Source organism: Chiloscyllium plagiosum, unplaced genomic scaffold, assembly GCF_037043375.1.
Source record: "Chiloscyllium plagiosum isolate Xiang-an unplaced genomic scaffold, Cpla_swu_hap1 HiC_scaffold_47, whole genome shotgun sequence".
Taxonomy (NCBI): domain Eukaryota; kingdom Metazoa; phylum Chordata; class Chondrichthyes; order Orectolobiformes; family Hemiscylliidae; genus Chiloscyllium; species Chiloscyllium plagiosum.
The window spans coordinates 10051487-10067202 of NW_028270185.1; the positions used below are offsets into that span (position 1 = coordinate 10051487).

General features: G+C 42.9%; 1 protein-coding gene across 4 annotated transcripts in view; it reads left to right on the forward strand.

Annotated features, from left to right (window-relative positions):
* Nucleotides 1–15716, forward strand: part of LOC122542817 (neuronal PAS domain-containing protein 3-like) — a 441402-nt gene that overhangs the window by 137292 nt on the left and 288394 nt on the right. For all 4 annotated transcript variants that reach the window (XM_043680887.2, XM_043680884.2, XM_043680886.2 and 1 more), the window contains one exon: nucleotides 12554–12798. In XM_043680887.2, the coding sequence (XP_043536822.1) occupies nucleotides 12554–12798 (245 nt within the window). The remainder of the gene's footprint in view (nucleotides 1–12553; nucleotides 12799–15716) is intronic.

Genomic DNA, 15716 nt, shown 5'->3' on the forward strand with positions numbered 1-15716 from the left:
TTGAAAGGGTTCAGAAAAGTTTCACAAGAATGTTGCCAGGGTTGGAGGAATTGAGCTATAAGGAGAGGCTGAACAGGCTTGGGACTGTTTTTCCTGGAGCGTCGGAGGCTGAGGGGTGACCTTCTAGAGGGTTACAAAATTATAAGGGGCATGGATAGGACAAATAGGCAAAGTCTTTTCCCTGGGGTCAGGGAGTCCAGACTGGAGGGCATAGGTTTAGGGTGAGAGGGGAAAGATATTAGCGACAGGGAGTATGGAGTTAAATAGAAAGATAAGCAGGAGGTTAGCATGTATGCAGGTGGATTTAACCTTGACGCAGATTAGGAATGCAACAAAAAGGAAGGATAACTTAGGACATCTTATGACTTCCAATATCTCTAATGATAAGAATGTTAGCATTAAGGCACATTACCTGAATGCTTGGAGCATTCGTAACAAAGTAGATGAACTAACGGCACAGATTATCGTGAATGATTATGATGTGGTAGGCATCACAGAGACATGGTTGCAGGAGGTTCAGGACTGGCAGTTAAACATCCAAGGATTTACAACTTATCGAAAAGACAGGGAGGTGGGCAGAGGGGGCAGGGTGGCCTTGTTAGTTAAGAACAAAATTAAATCTATGGCACTGAATGACATAGGCTCGGATGATGTGGAGTCTGTGTGGGTGGAATTGAGGAACCACAAAGGCAAGAAAACCATAATGGGAGTTATGTACAGACCTCCTAACAGTGGTCAGGACCAGAGGCGCAACATGTACCAAGAAATAGAAAAGGCATGTCAGAAAGGCAAGGTCACGGTGATCATAGGGGACTTCAATATGCAGGTGGACTGGGTGAATAATGTTGCCAGTGGATCCAAAGAAAGGGAATTCTTGGAATGCTTACAGGATGGCTTTTTGGAACAGCTTGTCATGGAGCCCACAAGGGAGCAGGCTATTTTGGACCTAGTGCTATGTAATGAACTAGACTTTATAAAAGATTTTAAAGTAAGGGGACACTTAGGAAGTAGCAATCATAATATGGTAGAGTTCAGTCTGCAGTTTGAAAGAGAGAAGGCAAAATCGGATGTAATGGTGTTACAGTTAAACAAAGGTAATTATGAGGGCATGAGAGAGGAACTGACGAAAATCGACTGGAAGCAGAGCCTAGCAGGGGAGACAGTAGAGCAAAAATGGCAGGAGTTTGTGGGTATAATTGAGGACACAGTACAGAGGTTCATCCCCAAGAAAAGAAAGATTATCCAGGGAGGGTTTAGATAGCCATGGCTGACAAAGGAAGTCAGGAAATGTATCAAAGAAAAAGAGAGATCCTATGAAGTGGCCAAGAGCACTGGGAAATCAGAAGATTGGGAAGGCTACAAAAACAAACAGAGAATAACAAAGAGAGAAATAAGGAAGGAGAGGATCAAATATGAAGGTAGGCTAGCCAGTAATATTAGAAATGATAGTAAAAGTCTCTTTCAATACATAAGAAACAAAAGACAGGCAAAAGTAGACATTGGGCCACTTCAAACTGATGCTGGAAGCCTACTGATGGGAGATAAGGAAATAGCAGGAGAACTTAATAAGTACTTTGCGTCAGTCTTCACAGTGGAAGACATGAGTAATATCCCAACAAAGGGAGTCAGGGGGCTGAGTTGAGTATGGTTGCCATTACAAAAGAGATAGTGCTAGAAAAGCTAAAAGGTCTTAAAATTGATAAATCTCCTGGCCCCGATGTTCTCGAGTTCTGAGGGAGGTGGCTGAGGAAATAGCGGAGGCGTTGGTTGAGATCTTTCAAAAGTCACTGGAGTCAGGGAAAGTCCTGAATGATTGGAAGACCGCTGTTGTAACCCCATTGTTCAAGAAAGGATCAAGACAAAAGATGGAAAATTATAAGCCAATTAGCCTAACCTCGGTTGTTGGTAAAATTCTAGAATCCATCGTTAAGGATGAGATTTCTAAATTCTTGGAAGAGCAGGGTTGGCATAGAACAAATCAACATGGATTTACTAAGGGGAGGTCATGCCTGACAAACCTGTTAGAATTCTTTGAAGAGGTGACAAGTAGGTTAGACCAGGGAAACCCAATGGATGTGGTCTATCTAGACTTCCAAAAGGCCTTTGATAAGGTGCCACACAGGAGGCTGCTGAGTAAGGTGAGGGCCCATGGTGTTCGAGGTGAGCTACTGGCATGGATTGAGGATTGGCTGTCTGACAGAAGGCAGAGAGTTGGGATAAGAGGTTCTTTTTTGGAATGGCAGCCGGTGACAAGCGGTCTCCCAAGGGTTCAGTGTTGGGACCGCAGCTGTTCACATTATATATTAATGATCTGGATGAAGGAACTGGGGGCATTGTAGCGAAGTTTGCCTATGATACGAAGATAGGTGACGGGCAGGTAGTACTGAGGAAGTGGGGAGGCTGCAGAAGGATCTAGACAGTTTGGGAGAATGGTCCAGCAAATGGCTGATGGAATTCAATGTGAGCAAATGTGAGGTCTTACACTTTGGAATAAAGAATACAAGCATGGACTACTTTCTAAATGGTGAGAAAATTCATAAAGCCAAAGTACAAAGGGATCTGGGAGTGCTAGTCGAGGATTCTCTAAAGGTAAACATGCAGTTGGAATCCGTGATTAAGAAAGCGAATGCAATGTTGTCATTTATCTCAAGAGGGTTGGAATATAAAAGCAGCGATGTGCTACTGAGACTTTATAAAGCTCTGGTTAGGCCCCATTTGGAGTACTGTGTCCAGTTTTGGGTCCCACACCTCAGGAGGGACATACTGGCACTGGAGCGTGTCCAGTGGAGATTCACACGGATGATCCCTGGAATGGTAGGTCTAACATACGAGGAACGCCTGAGGATCCTGGGATTGTAAGCATTGGAGTTTAGAAGGTTAAGGGGAGATCTAATAGAAACTTGCAAGATAATACATGGCTTGGAAAGGGTGTACGCTAAGAAATTGTTTCCGTTAGGCAGGGAGACTAGGACCCGTGGGCACAGCCTTAAAATTAGAGGGGGGTCAATTCAGAACAGAAATGCGGAGACATTTCTTCAGCTAGAGAGTGGTGGGCCTGTGGAATTCATTGCTGCGGAGTGCGGTGGAGGCCGGGACGCTAAATGTCTTCAAGGCAGAGATTGATAAATTCTTGATGTCACAAGTAATTAAGGGCTATGGGGAGAATGCGGGTCAGTGGAGTTGAAATGCCCATCAGCCATGATTAAATGGCGGAGTGGACTTGATGAGCCGAATGGCCTTACTTCCACTCCTATGTCTTATATAAAAGGGACCTAAGGGGCAACGTTTTCACACAGAGGGTGGTATGAGGATGGAATGAGCTGCCAGAGGAAGTGGTGGAGGCTGGTGCAATTGCAACATTTAAGAGGCATTTGGATGGGTATATGAAAAGGAAGGGTTTGGAGGGATATGGGCCGGGTACTGGCTGGTGGGACTAGATTGGGTTGGGATATCTGGTCGGCATGGATGGGTTGGACTGAAGGGTCTGTTTCCATGCTGTACATCTCTATGACTCTAAATTGTTTTGATAGTTGCTGTGAAGCTTTTTGAGGGCATTTTACTTTGTTAGTGAAGAAGCACTTAAGGAAACTTGAGAAGAGTGAGGGGGAGGTAGAGAATTGATGAAGTTAGTCACAGTGAGATAGCACTAACTGTGATGTTTAATAGTGAACTGAGACACATTTGCAAGTTGAAGTGACACAAATGGGATCCCAAAAGCGAAAAGTTACCAAACAGGAAGATTGCTGTTACAAGTTAAAGCAAAATATGACAATGGAAGTACATCACATGGAGTTCTCTCCACTTTGTAGAGGCATCATCGTGTTCTTTATGCAAAATATCTCCTCAGCGGGGTTCACTCTGAATTGAGCATTGGGGGGGGGCTTCAGAATTTCCAAGAATGGTTCCTGGAATTTCTGACAAATGGTCTGTTACATGGATAGATTGGAGAATCTGAGACTGTCCTCCTTGGAGAAAGCAATGTTGGCAAAGAATTTGATTAAGCTACCCAAAACCATGAAAGGTCTGAACAAGGCAGATTGGGAGAAATGATTCCCATTAGTGAAGTACGTTGAATGGCAAATGAAACACTGGCAATCTGAGGAAACATATTTTTCATGCAGTGAGTGGTTAAGGATCTGGAATGCACTGTCTGAGAATGTGGGGGTGGCCAGTTCAGCCATGGCTTTCGAAAGGGAATTGGATAATTAACAAAAGAAAAATGATTTCTGGTCAGTCAGTGGCCTAGCGGTAATGTCTATTGACAGGTTGGGGTTAGACTTAGGTTAATGTTCTAGGTGTATGGCTTTGAAGTCTACCATGGCAGATGGTGAAATATGAATTTAAAAATCTGTAATAAAAACTGGCTAAATGGTGACCATGTAACCATTTTTGATTGTTGTAAAAATGCATCTGTCCCACAAGGAATTGAATCAGCCATCCCTACCTGTGACTCTAGACCTAAAGTAATGTGACTGACAGTTGATTGTCCTGTGTTAATGTGGGCAATTAGGAGAGGGCAATAAATGCTGCCCTGACTAGCAATGCCCACATGCCATGAACAAATACAGAAAGCATGAATCTGGTGAAAAGGCACAGGACTGGGGAGTTGTTCTTGTAGAGGACTGGCATAGACATGATGGGCCAAGTGGTCATCTCCTATGCTGTAACTGCCCTGTGATTTCACTTGATTTAGTGGCTACTAAAATTTCTCTTTCAGTTATCACTCTATTCAAGTGGGGAAAGCTCTTTTAATCTGTCAGTAAGGAGATTTTTAAAATTTTGTGACCTTTGCTGTGATTTGGGCCTTCCCTGTTGTAACTCACTTTTGTTAATATCGTCCTTTTAAATAAATTCTCTCTCCTTCACCTTGTTGAGATTTTCTGTGTTCTTTCATTCCTTTATACTCTTCATCCTTGATTCTCCCTTGCCCTCTTGCTAACTGTCCTGCTCTCACTCTCCTTGTTTGCTTTCTGTCTCACCCATATCGCGTCTCACTCGTTCTTTTTATTTCCATGCCCCCTTCCAATCACTGTTATTTTTCCTTCAAGTATCACCATGGCTTAATGAGCTGTCTTCTTGCATCTGAGTCAGAAGTTTGTAGATTGTCATGATAATGGTCTAACAATCAGTCACTCATCTGGGACTGATTAACTCTGTGGGTTAATTTATTTGAAACAGTAAAACACATAATTATGAAGTAGACATTACAGTAAACTGTTTTTTGCATGTGGTGCTTGTAAACCTACAGCAGACTAACAGACAGGCAGAGTCACAATACTGTATATGCAACATCCTCCTTTCCTTAAGAAAACTTTCCAGAGCCTATGTCTCTGTAATATGTTGATAATCTGCTGATACTTACAGATCTCATGATAGTGAAAAGTGCTGGAGAAACTCACTTCCTGTTTTATTTCAGATTTCCACCATCTGCAATATTTTGATTCCATGATGGGACTTGGTCCAGAAATGCCATTGTCAGTGATATTGCCTGTTGCTCCTGTTTGTCTCGTCAAGTTTCTATACCATGGGCTGCAGGTCTGTCCTAGACTTTGCTCATCCTGATACAGCTCAGCCAAGTTTTATTCCAGATTAGCTGCTGCCTGATCTTGCTCCTCAAGCTGTTTTCAAACCTTTTTGGCATGTACTTTTCATTTCTTAACAGCTTATTTTGAAGCTTCTGGTTTTTCACCATGGATTCTTCTAATTCTATCAAAGATGTAGCGTTTTGTTGCTCTGGTATATTTTCTCCTTCACATCCTGCTGCACTAACCGTCTGGCCCTTCAATGTTTTTACTTTTTTATTTTATTTGATGCCTGGATCTCTCTCACTTGCTGCTCCAGTGATTATTTGGATTCTTCCATATCTTGCTGAGTTCTTTTGCTGGAGCACTGAAGCTAGCATTTAGTTTTGAAGAATACTGTCTGAATGAATGGCAGCTCCTTGATGTATGTGTTGTACATCTCCATCTATTTTTGCAGGTCTGTTGTGTTCTCCAGCATTGTTCTGAGCTCAAGCTAATGCTTCTGTAGCTTTTCCTGCTAAGCATGACCTCTTTGATGTGCGAGTTGCTCCAGATCTTCCTGCAATTGAGCAGTCTTTCAATTGGATTGATAATGCAGTATTTGTAATTTTTTGTGCTGCCTTACTTTTTCTTTCAGCTTTTCATTCTTTGTGAACTGAGCAGGAGTATCCCATATACTTGATCCTATATCAATGTATTCTTAAAAAAATTCATTCACACATAGGATGTAGGCATTTCTGGCTGGGCCAGCATTTATTGCTCATCTCTAGTTACCCTTGAGAAGATAGTGGTGAACTGCAGTGTTGAACTGCTGCGGTCTATTTGGTTCTGTGATTTGATTGGGAATCTCAGCTCATAATCAATAGTCCTGAAGAAGGGTTACACCCGAAATGTTGACTTCCCCACCTTCTGATGCTCGCTGGCTTGTTGTATTCTTCAGCCTCCTGGTTGTCTACCTTGGATTCCAGCATCTGCAGTTTTTTTGTCTCTGACATAATTAATAGTCACAGTTTTCTGAGCACAGATAATTTAAATACAATCACCAATTTTTGTAGCTGTTTTGTCCTGTTTAGTAGCTCCCCACCTGAAAAATCACAGAATGAACCCCTTTCTCTGAATCTGTTCACAAAATGGTCTATGTATTCTGTCTCTGTCTGAAGTTTGATCTGACTTTGAATTGCTGCTGTAATGTGATGCATATCTTTTGGAACTCTTTTATTTCTGATTGTTAATCCTGATGTCTTCAGTCTATATAGCCCTTTATTACAAATTGCTAAGCAAATTGCATGTTTTTTCTTCATCTGACATATCCAAATCTTGAAACCATAGCTGTGAACATTGCTTAAACATGTTCAGTTCTGTTAAGAGGTCTGTTGTGTCTCAATTTAAACTGGGTAACTTTGTGGATAGTCTGACAATATGCCTTTGACCTTCCCCGCTTGCTATCAATCTGGTGCACACCCTGAACATTTGCCATTCTTAAGTGAGTTAAATTGGCTTCTTTATAGGAATTTGGCTGCTTACCAGAAAGCTGTGTTTTCAATGGCACTGTAATGAGCAAAGATATAGAGGGTTGTCTCATGCATTTTAGCACAATATAAGACTGGCAAATATATTTTTCACTTGAAGATTAATTTGCTTCCAGACTGGGTAAGCACAATAGGCTTTATAAGCACAATGTTAACATGCTCAGCATGTTAATGATAATAGGAGGAAACGACGACTCCTCAGATGCTGCCTGACCCGCTGTGCTTTTCCAGCACCACACTTTTTTGACTCTGATATTAATGATATTAGTCTAATCATCAATTGCTGATCAGGGATTAACTCTGTGGGTTAGTTTATTTTAAACAGTAAAACACATTATAAGTTAGAAAGCAGACATTACAGCTAATCAGTGAATTTCTGTGTATAGCTTACAGACCTGTAGCAGACTAACTGATAGGTAGAGTCACACCTCAGTCGACTGTGTGGAGTTTGCACATTCTCCCCGTGTCTATGTGGGTTTCCTCCGGGTGCTCCAGTTTCCTCCCACAGTCCAAAAATGTGCAGGAGAGGTGAATTGGCCATGCTAAATTGCCTGTAGTGTTAGGTGTAGGGGAATGGGTCTGGGTGGGTTGCGCTTCCGCGGGTCGGTTTGGACTTGTTGGGCTGAAGGACCTGTTTCCACACTGTAAGTAATCTAATCTAATCAAACAACACTGGAAACCCACAACACGAATCCTTAAAAGCAAACTGTCTTAACGGCAAGGTGCACATATAGCAGGCTCATGACACTCTCCAGAGACATGAATTTATAATCACAGCTCACAATCCTTTTCACAAACAAAAACAGAAATTACTGGAAAAGTTCAGCAGATCTGATAGCATCTGTGGAGAGAAATCAGAGTTAATGTTTCTGGTCGAGTGACCCATCCTCAGAACTTTCTGAGGAAGGGTCACTCGAACCGAAATGTTAACTCTAATTTCTCTTAACAGATGCTGCCAGGTCTGCTGAGCTTTTCCAGCAATTTCTATTTTTGTTTCTGATTTACAGCATCCACAGTTCTTTTGGTTTTTAATCACAATCCTTTTGCTGGACAGACCGATTCAGACCCCTTCGGTGCACCACCCGAAGACACAATGGAGGTCGTCTTCTTTAATTCTGATACAGATTTGTTTCAGGAGTTTTTTCAGAGGAAAGAAGCTGCGAGTTTTCCAATGCTTTCATGTTAGAGATGTTTCATGGGTCCAAATAACAGGAAGAGTGTGGTTGACTGATAAACCTTATTGTGTCACGAGCTGGAACATTGATCAGGATGTATACCTGTTACACATTGTTGTAAATGTTGTCTCTATATGTTGGAATTAGGAATAGAAGTGTCACGCATGGTATTGTCTAAGGAGATTCTAGATATAACCCTATTTTTGCATAGCTCCTGCACGTGAATCTGGTAACATTTTGCATCTGTTATCTGATTTAATACCATTTTCCACATACAGTTGTCTATTCTGGTCACAGCGATTTGGAGTGAGTGTTTCTGAAGCTACTTCGTACAGTTTACTTTTGGAATTCAATGCCAGAAGAAGCGACCCCGGGCAGTCTTTACACATTCCACTCAGTATTATTTTTCTCTCTCTCCCCCTGCAGCTGTGTAAATATTATAATGGTTTATGTCCCTTCCTGGCAAGAAGCCAACTATCGACATTTCGAAAAAGAGAAAAGCCAAAGAGCTGCGGGTACTGGAAATCTGAATAAAAACAGAAACATTGCGCGTTCTGGTGCATAGTCTGTGGCCCCGAAGTGTTTGCTTTTCCCTCTGTCTCCACAGATCTGCCAGACCTGCTGAGTTTCTCCAGCATATTCTGTTTTTATTTCAAACTTGTTTCCTAAAACCCACCTGGCCAACACTCCATACGTTTCCGATGTTTTACTGCTTCCTTCAAACATTCACTCCACGCGTGAGGCCTCTGTCGTTCGGTGGAGGGGGGAAATGCGCGTACTGATGGAAGATTCTGGAAGTGCTCAGCCGTTGGGCCAGCATCGACGGCAAGCGAGCGAGACTGACGAGTTCGCGCCTTTTTTGCCCCCTCTCCGAACTGGGAGCAAATGGGTTTAAGCAAGAGGGGAGTGCTGTGATGAAGAGGGAACGGACAAAGACGGAAGGGGACTGGAAAACACGAGGAATTACATTGAAGAGGGGATGATGGTGGGAGGTCAGGAAAAAAAACTAAGAGAAGGCGATGGCGTGAATGAATATAAGGGCTGAAGGAGGCCATTCAGCCCGTCGAGCCTGCTCGTCCATTGTCATAATCTGGGATTGACTGTTTTGTGAGTGAACAGTCACAGGTTTTTATTGAACATAACTATAGGGTGGTCGTCGAGGGTGCTTTTACCTGGAGACTTATTACCCGGTCTTCAGTTCAATGGTGATCAACATGTTCAGCAGCTAGTCTCCGAAATAAAGTATAATTCCCTTTATCCACACTTGTCCTCCAAACGTTGGACTCTCTCATCAATTAACTCGGGTTTGAATATATTTGGCGATCCTGAAGCCTCTGAAAGGGAATTCCAAAGGCTAATATCCCTCTGAGTGAAGAAATTTCTCATCATTTCTATTTTAAATGGGTTTACCGTAGTTCTTGATTGCATCCCCACGAAAGAAAACATCCTCTTAGTATCCATCCTGTTAAGCCCCTTCAAACTTGTATGCCTTTAATAAGATCATCTCTCATTCTTCAAAATTCCAATGACTACAAGCCCCAACCTGCCTGACCTCTCCTCGAAAGCAAAACTCCCTTCATCCCAGCAGTCAGTCGAATGAACTTTCTCTGAATAGCTTCCTTTGCAAATGGAGAAGGTTGATGGCATAGAGACGGGCCCTTTGGCCCAAACTAGTCCATGCTGATCAAAATGTCCGTCCATGCTAATCCCATTTTCCTGCACTTTGCACATATCCTTCTAATCTTTTCATATCCATGTATTTGTTCCAATTCCTTTTAAGTGTTGTTAATGTACCTGCCTCAACCACTTCCGCTGGCAGCTCATTCCATATGCGTACCACCCTCAGGTTCCCTTTTATTCTTTCCCATCTAACCTTAAACCGGTGTCCTCTAGTCCTTGATACCCAACCTTGGGAAATAGACTGAGTGCACTCACCCTATCCATGCCTCTCAATATCTTATACACATCTAAATGTTCCCCCTCTGTCTCCTGCAATCTAAAGAAAAAAGTCCCAGCTTGCCCAACCTCTCCCTATAACTCAGACTATTGAGTCCAGTTAACATCCTTGTAAACGTCTTCTGCACTCTTTCCAGTTTAATAGCATCCTTCCTATAACAAGGTGACCCAAACTGAGCACAATACTCTCAGTGCAGCCTCACCAATGTGCTGTATAACTGCAACATAATTTCTAAACTTCGATACTCAGTGCCCTGACTGATGGAGGCCAGTGTGCTAAATGTTTTCTTCACTGCCCTGTCTATCTGTGACTCCATTTTCAGAGAAGTGTGAACCTGAACTCCAAGATCCTTCTGTTCCACTACACTCCTTAAGGCCCTACCATTCACCGTGAAACTCCTACCTTGATTTGACTTTCCAAAATGCAAGACCTCACACTTATCTATATTAAACTCCATTTGCCATTTTTCAGCACACTTCCCCAGCTGATCAAGGTCCTGCTGCAATTTCTGATAATATTTCTCTTTGATGGCAGCACAGTGGCGCAGTGGTTAGCACTGCTGCCTCACAGTGCCAGGGACCCGGGTTAGATCCTAACCTCGGGCGAATGTCTGTCTGTGTGGAGTTTGCACATTCTCCCAACGTCTGTATGGTTTTTCTCCAAGTGCCCCGTTTTTCTCCCACAATCCAAAGATGTGCTGGTTAGGTGAATTGGCCAAGCTAAATTGCCCATAATATTCAGGGATGTGTAGGTTAGGTGCATTAGTCAGGGGCAAATATAGGGTAGGGGAATGGTTCTATGTGGGTTACCTCTTTGGAGCATTGGTGTGGACTTGTTGGACAGAAGGGCCTGTTTCCACACTGTAGAGATTCTGAGTTCTTCTAAGTCCATGATACTGCCTATTTTAATGTCGTCAGCAAACTTACTAATCATGCCTTGTACATTCTCATTCAAATCATTGATAGAGATAACAAACAGTAAAGGACCCAGCACTGACTCCTGAGGCACTTCACTAGTCACAGGCCTCCAGTCTGACAAACATCCTTCCACTATTATGCTCTGCTTCCTCTCATAAAGCCAATTTTGTATCCATGGTGGTAAGTCACTGGGCTAGTAATCCAGAGGACCTTGGCTCATGTTCTGGGGTCATGGGTTCAAATACCACCATGGAAGATTGCAAAATTTGAATTCAGTGAATTAAAAGTTGGACCGATGGTGACCATTGTTGGTTGATGTAAAAACCCAACTTCAATTTGCCATACTTATGTGTGACTGCAGATCTATGGCAATGTGGTTGACTCTAAACTGCCCTCTGAAATGACTCAGTTTCAGGGAAAGTATGGGTGGGCATGTTTTTTTTGCCTTTGATGTTATGTTATAAATGTTTTGCTTGATATCCACTTCTCATGAAAGAATAAAAAAAGTATGTCCCTCCTTACGTAAGGAGTCCAAAATTGTAAACAGTATTTCAAATGTTCAGGAGCTGGAATTGTAAACAACTGGAGAACAAAGTTATGATCTGAAATTGTTGGACTTAGTATTGAGTCTGTGGGTCTTCAAAGCGTCTAACAGGAAGATGAAATTTCTGTTTCTTGAGCTGGAGTTGAACTTTATTGGAAGGAAGAGGACAGACGTGGTGAGAAGCAGAAAATTAAAACTGCAGACGGCTAGAAGCATTAGGAATGAACTTGTTCTTTCCCCCTTAGAACCCTTTGACACTCCCCACCTCTGTTTTACTCTCCCAAAAAACCTACTCTTTACCTGGCTGCTGAGCCAGAGAGTGTCAATGGTTCTTCACTGGGACTAATGGAGTCCACTCCAATCCAGTCTGGTGCTCAAATACATTCCATGCAATAGCGAATGCAACTGGGTGCTAATGCCTTCCAGAATCCAGAATTTAGTAACTGCCCAAGCTGAGTTGAGTTTCATATAGAGTCATAGAGATGTACAGCATGGAAACAGGCCCTTCGGTCCAACCCGTCCATGCTGACCAGATATCCCAACTCAATCTAGTCCCAACTGCCAGCACCCGGCCCATATCCCTCCAATTATCTGGGACTATTTGTTGGAGAGATACTGTATCGAACTTCCAGCTGCTCCTGTCTTGGAAGTGTTTGATGGGGACAGTGTTTTGAGAGTTTTACTCTGTATCTAATCCTGTTCTGTATCGTGTGTGTGTGTTTTTTTGATGGGGTGTGTCAGTGTAGAGGGAGCGTTATGCTGAGAGAGTTTAATGGTTTCATTCAACATAAGTAGGGATTCTCCTTAACCAGAATGACTTTGGGCACAAGAATAAAAAAATGATGAAGCAGTCTAGAATGGTGAGGGAATGAAAATCTAATGACAGAATGTCTTTGTCCTCTTTCCCAGTTTGCAAGCCCTTCGGAAGGAGAAGTCTCGCAATGCTGCTCGCTTTCGACGGGGGAAAGAAAACTTTGAGTTCTACGAATTGGCGAAGATGCTTCCACTCCCGGGAGCTATCACCAGCCAGCTGGACAAGGCCTCCATCATCCGGTTGACCATCAGCTACCTCCGGATGAGGGACTTTGCCAATCTGGGGGATCCCCCATGGAACCTGAGGATTGAGGGGCCCCCACCTAACATCTCTGTAAAAGGTATGTTGAGCCAACAATGGCAAGCTAGGGCAGAATGGGCCTATCCTCTCTGGTGATTGGATGGTGACGTTGGCGAAAGTTGTGAAATTCCGAGAGGCTTGGGCAGGGTATCTGTTGAAAGGCTGTCTCCTCAACTGGTTGGACAATCTAGAACTTTGAGTCATAGTCTCAGGATAAGGGATCAGCAATTTTGAATTGTGAGAATGAGATTCTTTGTGAAGAAGGTGTGAGTCTTTGGAATTGTCTGCTCCAGAGAGATTGGCCTTGGTGTGACTAAGATGGGCACATGTTAATGTAATTCGCACTGTGATTTTATTAAACGGCCAAGCAGGCGTGAAGAGACACACAGCCATGTTGACTGATTCTTAAATTTCCTCTGAAATAGCCGAACAAGTCCCTCAGTTCAAGGGCAATGAGGGATCTTCAATGAATGCTGGTCTTGCCATCAAAGTTCACATCCCATGAAAGAATAGACAAAAATATTTGAGTGAGAAGAAAGAAGCAAGGATGATGATGGCTCTTTCCATCCTGTGAGAGATGCCTCATCTAGATGGGTATATGAATAGGAAGGGTATGGAGGGATATGGGCTGGATGCTGGCAGGTGGGACTAGATTGGTTGGGATAGTTGGTCAGCATGGCCAAGTTGGACTGAAGGGTCTGTTTCTGTGCTGTACATCTCTATGACTCCATCTGCAGTGGATCACCCTGGTCAATTGTGCATCCCAAATTTTAATTGCTGCACCCTTTGATAGCCTTGCTCTCAGCTGCCTGAAGCCCAAACTCTGAAATACTCTCCTGAAACCTAGACTACTTATTTGACCAGACATTTGGTCATCTTCTGTGACTCAGTGTTGAAGTTCGATTAATAATACTGTTGTGGAGAGCCTGGTGGCACTTTTTACTGTGCTTACCACCATTCTTATAGAGAGGGACAGATACAATGACGTGAGCACATGCAGTGAAGTGCACAGACAATGACATGTAGTCGCAATGATGCACACATGCAGTTGACCAGGGTGATCCATTGCAAATGGAATCATTGAGATGTACAGCACGGAAACAGACCCTTCACTCCAACTTGGCCATGTTGACCAGCTATCCCAACCCAATCTAGTCCCATCTGCCAGCACCCAGCTCATATCCCTCCAAACCCTTCTTATTCATATACCCATGATACCGACACAATGTTATGTACAGATGCAGTGACACACAGATACATCATGCAGTCGCAATGACCTGTGCACAGCCAATGACATGCAGACACACCGATGCATATATGCAGTGACACGCACAGATACCATAACGTGCACACAATGTCTGTATAAACACCATGATGTGCACAGTCACAATGACAAGCACAGATCCACAAAATACACAATCCCACACACATGCACAAGGTTTCTGGAGGATGAATTGAGTTTAAAATTAATGACCAAAATCAGCTAAACCACAGTTGCTTGCATTTATACATCATTCTTTAAAGCAGTAAAAGTCCTGAAGATCCTTCACAGCAATGTGATCAAAGGTTGACACTGAGCCATATTTGAAGACGTTTGGAAAGGTAGCCAAAAGCTTTGTCAAAGGGATCAGGTTCCAGATGAATCTTGAAGGAAGCAAGAGAGGTGGAGATATTAAAGAAGGGAATTGCAGAGCTCGGGAGCCTTGGCCATTTGAGGATAATATCACCAGTGGTTGAATGATTAAGGGATGTGCTTGATACCTGAACTGGAAGATCGAAGAGCTGTTTACAAAGGTTGTAGGTCTGGAGGAACTCGCAGAGGTCGGGAGCAGGTGAGGTCATGGTGAGGTTTGAAAAGGAGGAGGAGAATTTTAAAACCAAGATGTTTCAGGGCAGGGGATTATTGCAATTCAGGGAGCACAGGGGTGGTGGATAAATGGGATCCTAGTGTGAGTTATGTTCGGGATATGGCAAACACAAAAGTGTTGTACAGCTGTTGATACCACACCAAGGGAAAGTGTGAAAAATCACTTCATTATCAAGGTGGGTAACTCTTAATACTTTGTCAAATATCCCTTTTTGTTCCCCTCTTCAATATGACTAATATACAAAAAAGATGGAAAAGTAACCCAGTATTTTTCTGTAACACTTATAGAATTTTTTTACTTGGTTTGTCCATTAATTTTTATGGGCCAATTTTGGAAAGTCAACCCCAGGCTCATCGAGCCTGCTGTACCTTTGAATACAATCATTGCTGATGTTAGGCTTCAACTGTACTTTTTTGCCATCTCTCCATTCTGAGACCCCAAAAGACTGTTCCAGACCTAAATATATTCAACAATAGACCATCCACAACCCTCTTGGATAGAGAATTCCAAACATTCACAACTCAAACAATGATCAAGAAGTTTTCCACCATCCAGGACAAAGCAGCTGGCTTAACTGACCACCAACTTCAATACCACCTCCTCCGTCACTGATGCACAGTGGCAGCAGTGTGTACCATCTACAGGATGAACTGCAGTAATTCACCAAGGCTCCTTTGGCAGCACCTTCCAGACCTGTGATCACTAACACCTATAAAAACAATGGCAGCACATACATGAGACCATCTCCCCTACAAGTTCTCTCCAAGTTGCACACTGTCTTGACTTAGAACTACTGCTCAGAATTCCGTTACAAATTCTCTTGAACTATGGGGGTCTTATTGCTCCCAAAAGAAGCAAATTTGAATTCAAAATCCTTATTTTGCTAGTTAGGCAGTGGCTGACTGATATGTTACTGGTCTAATAATCAAGAGCCCCAGGCTAATGTTCTTGGGACATGGTTTGCATCCCTCTGTGGTAGATGGTGACATTTAAATTCAGTAAAAATCTGGCAACCAACTAATACCCTTTAGGGAAAGGAATTCTGCTATCCTTACCCAGCCTGGTCTACATGTGACTGCAGACCTACATC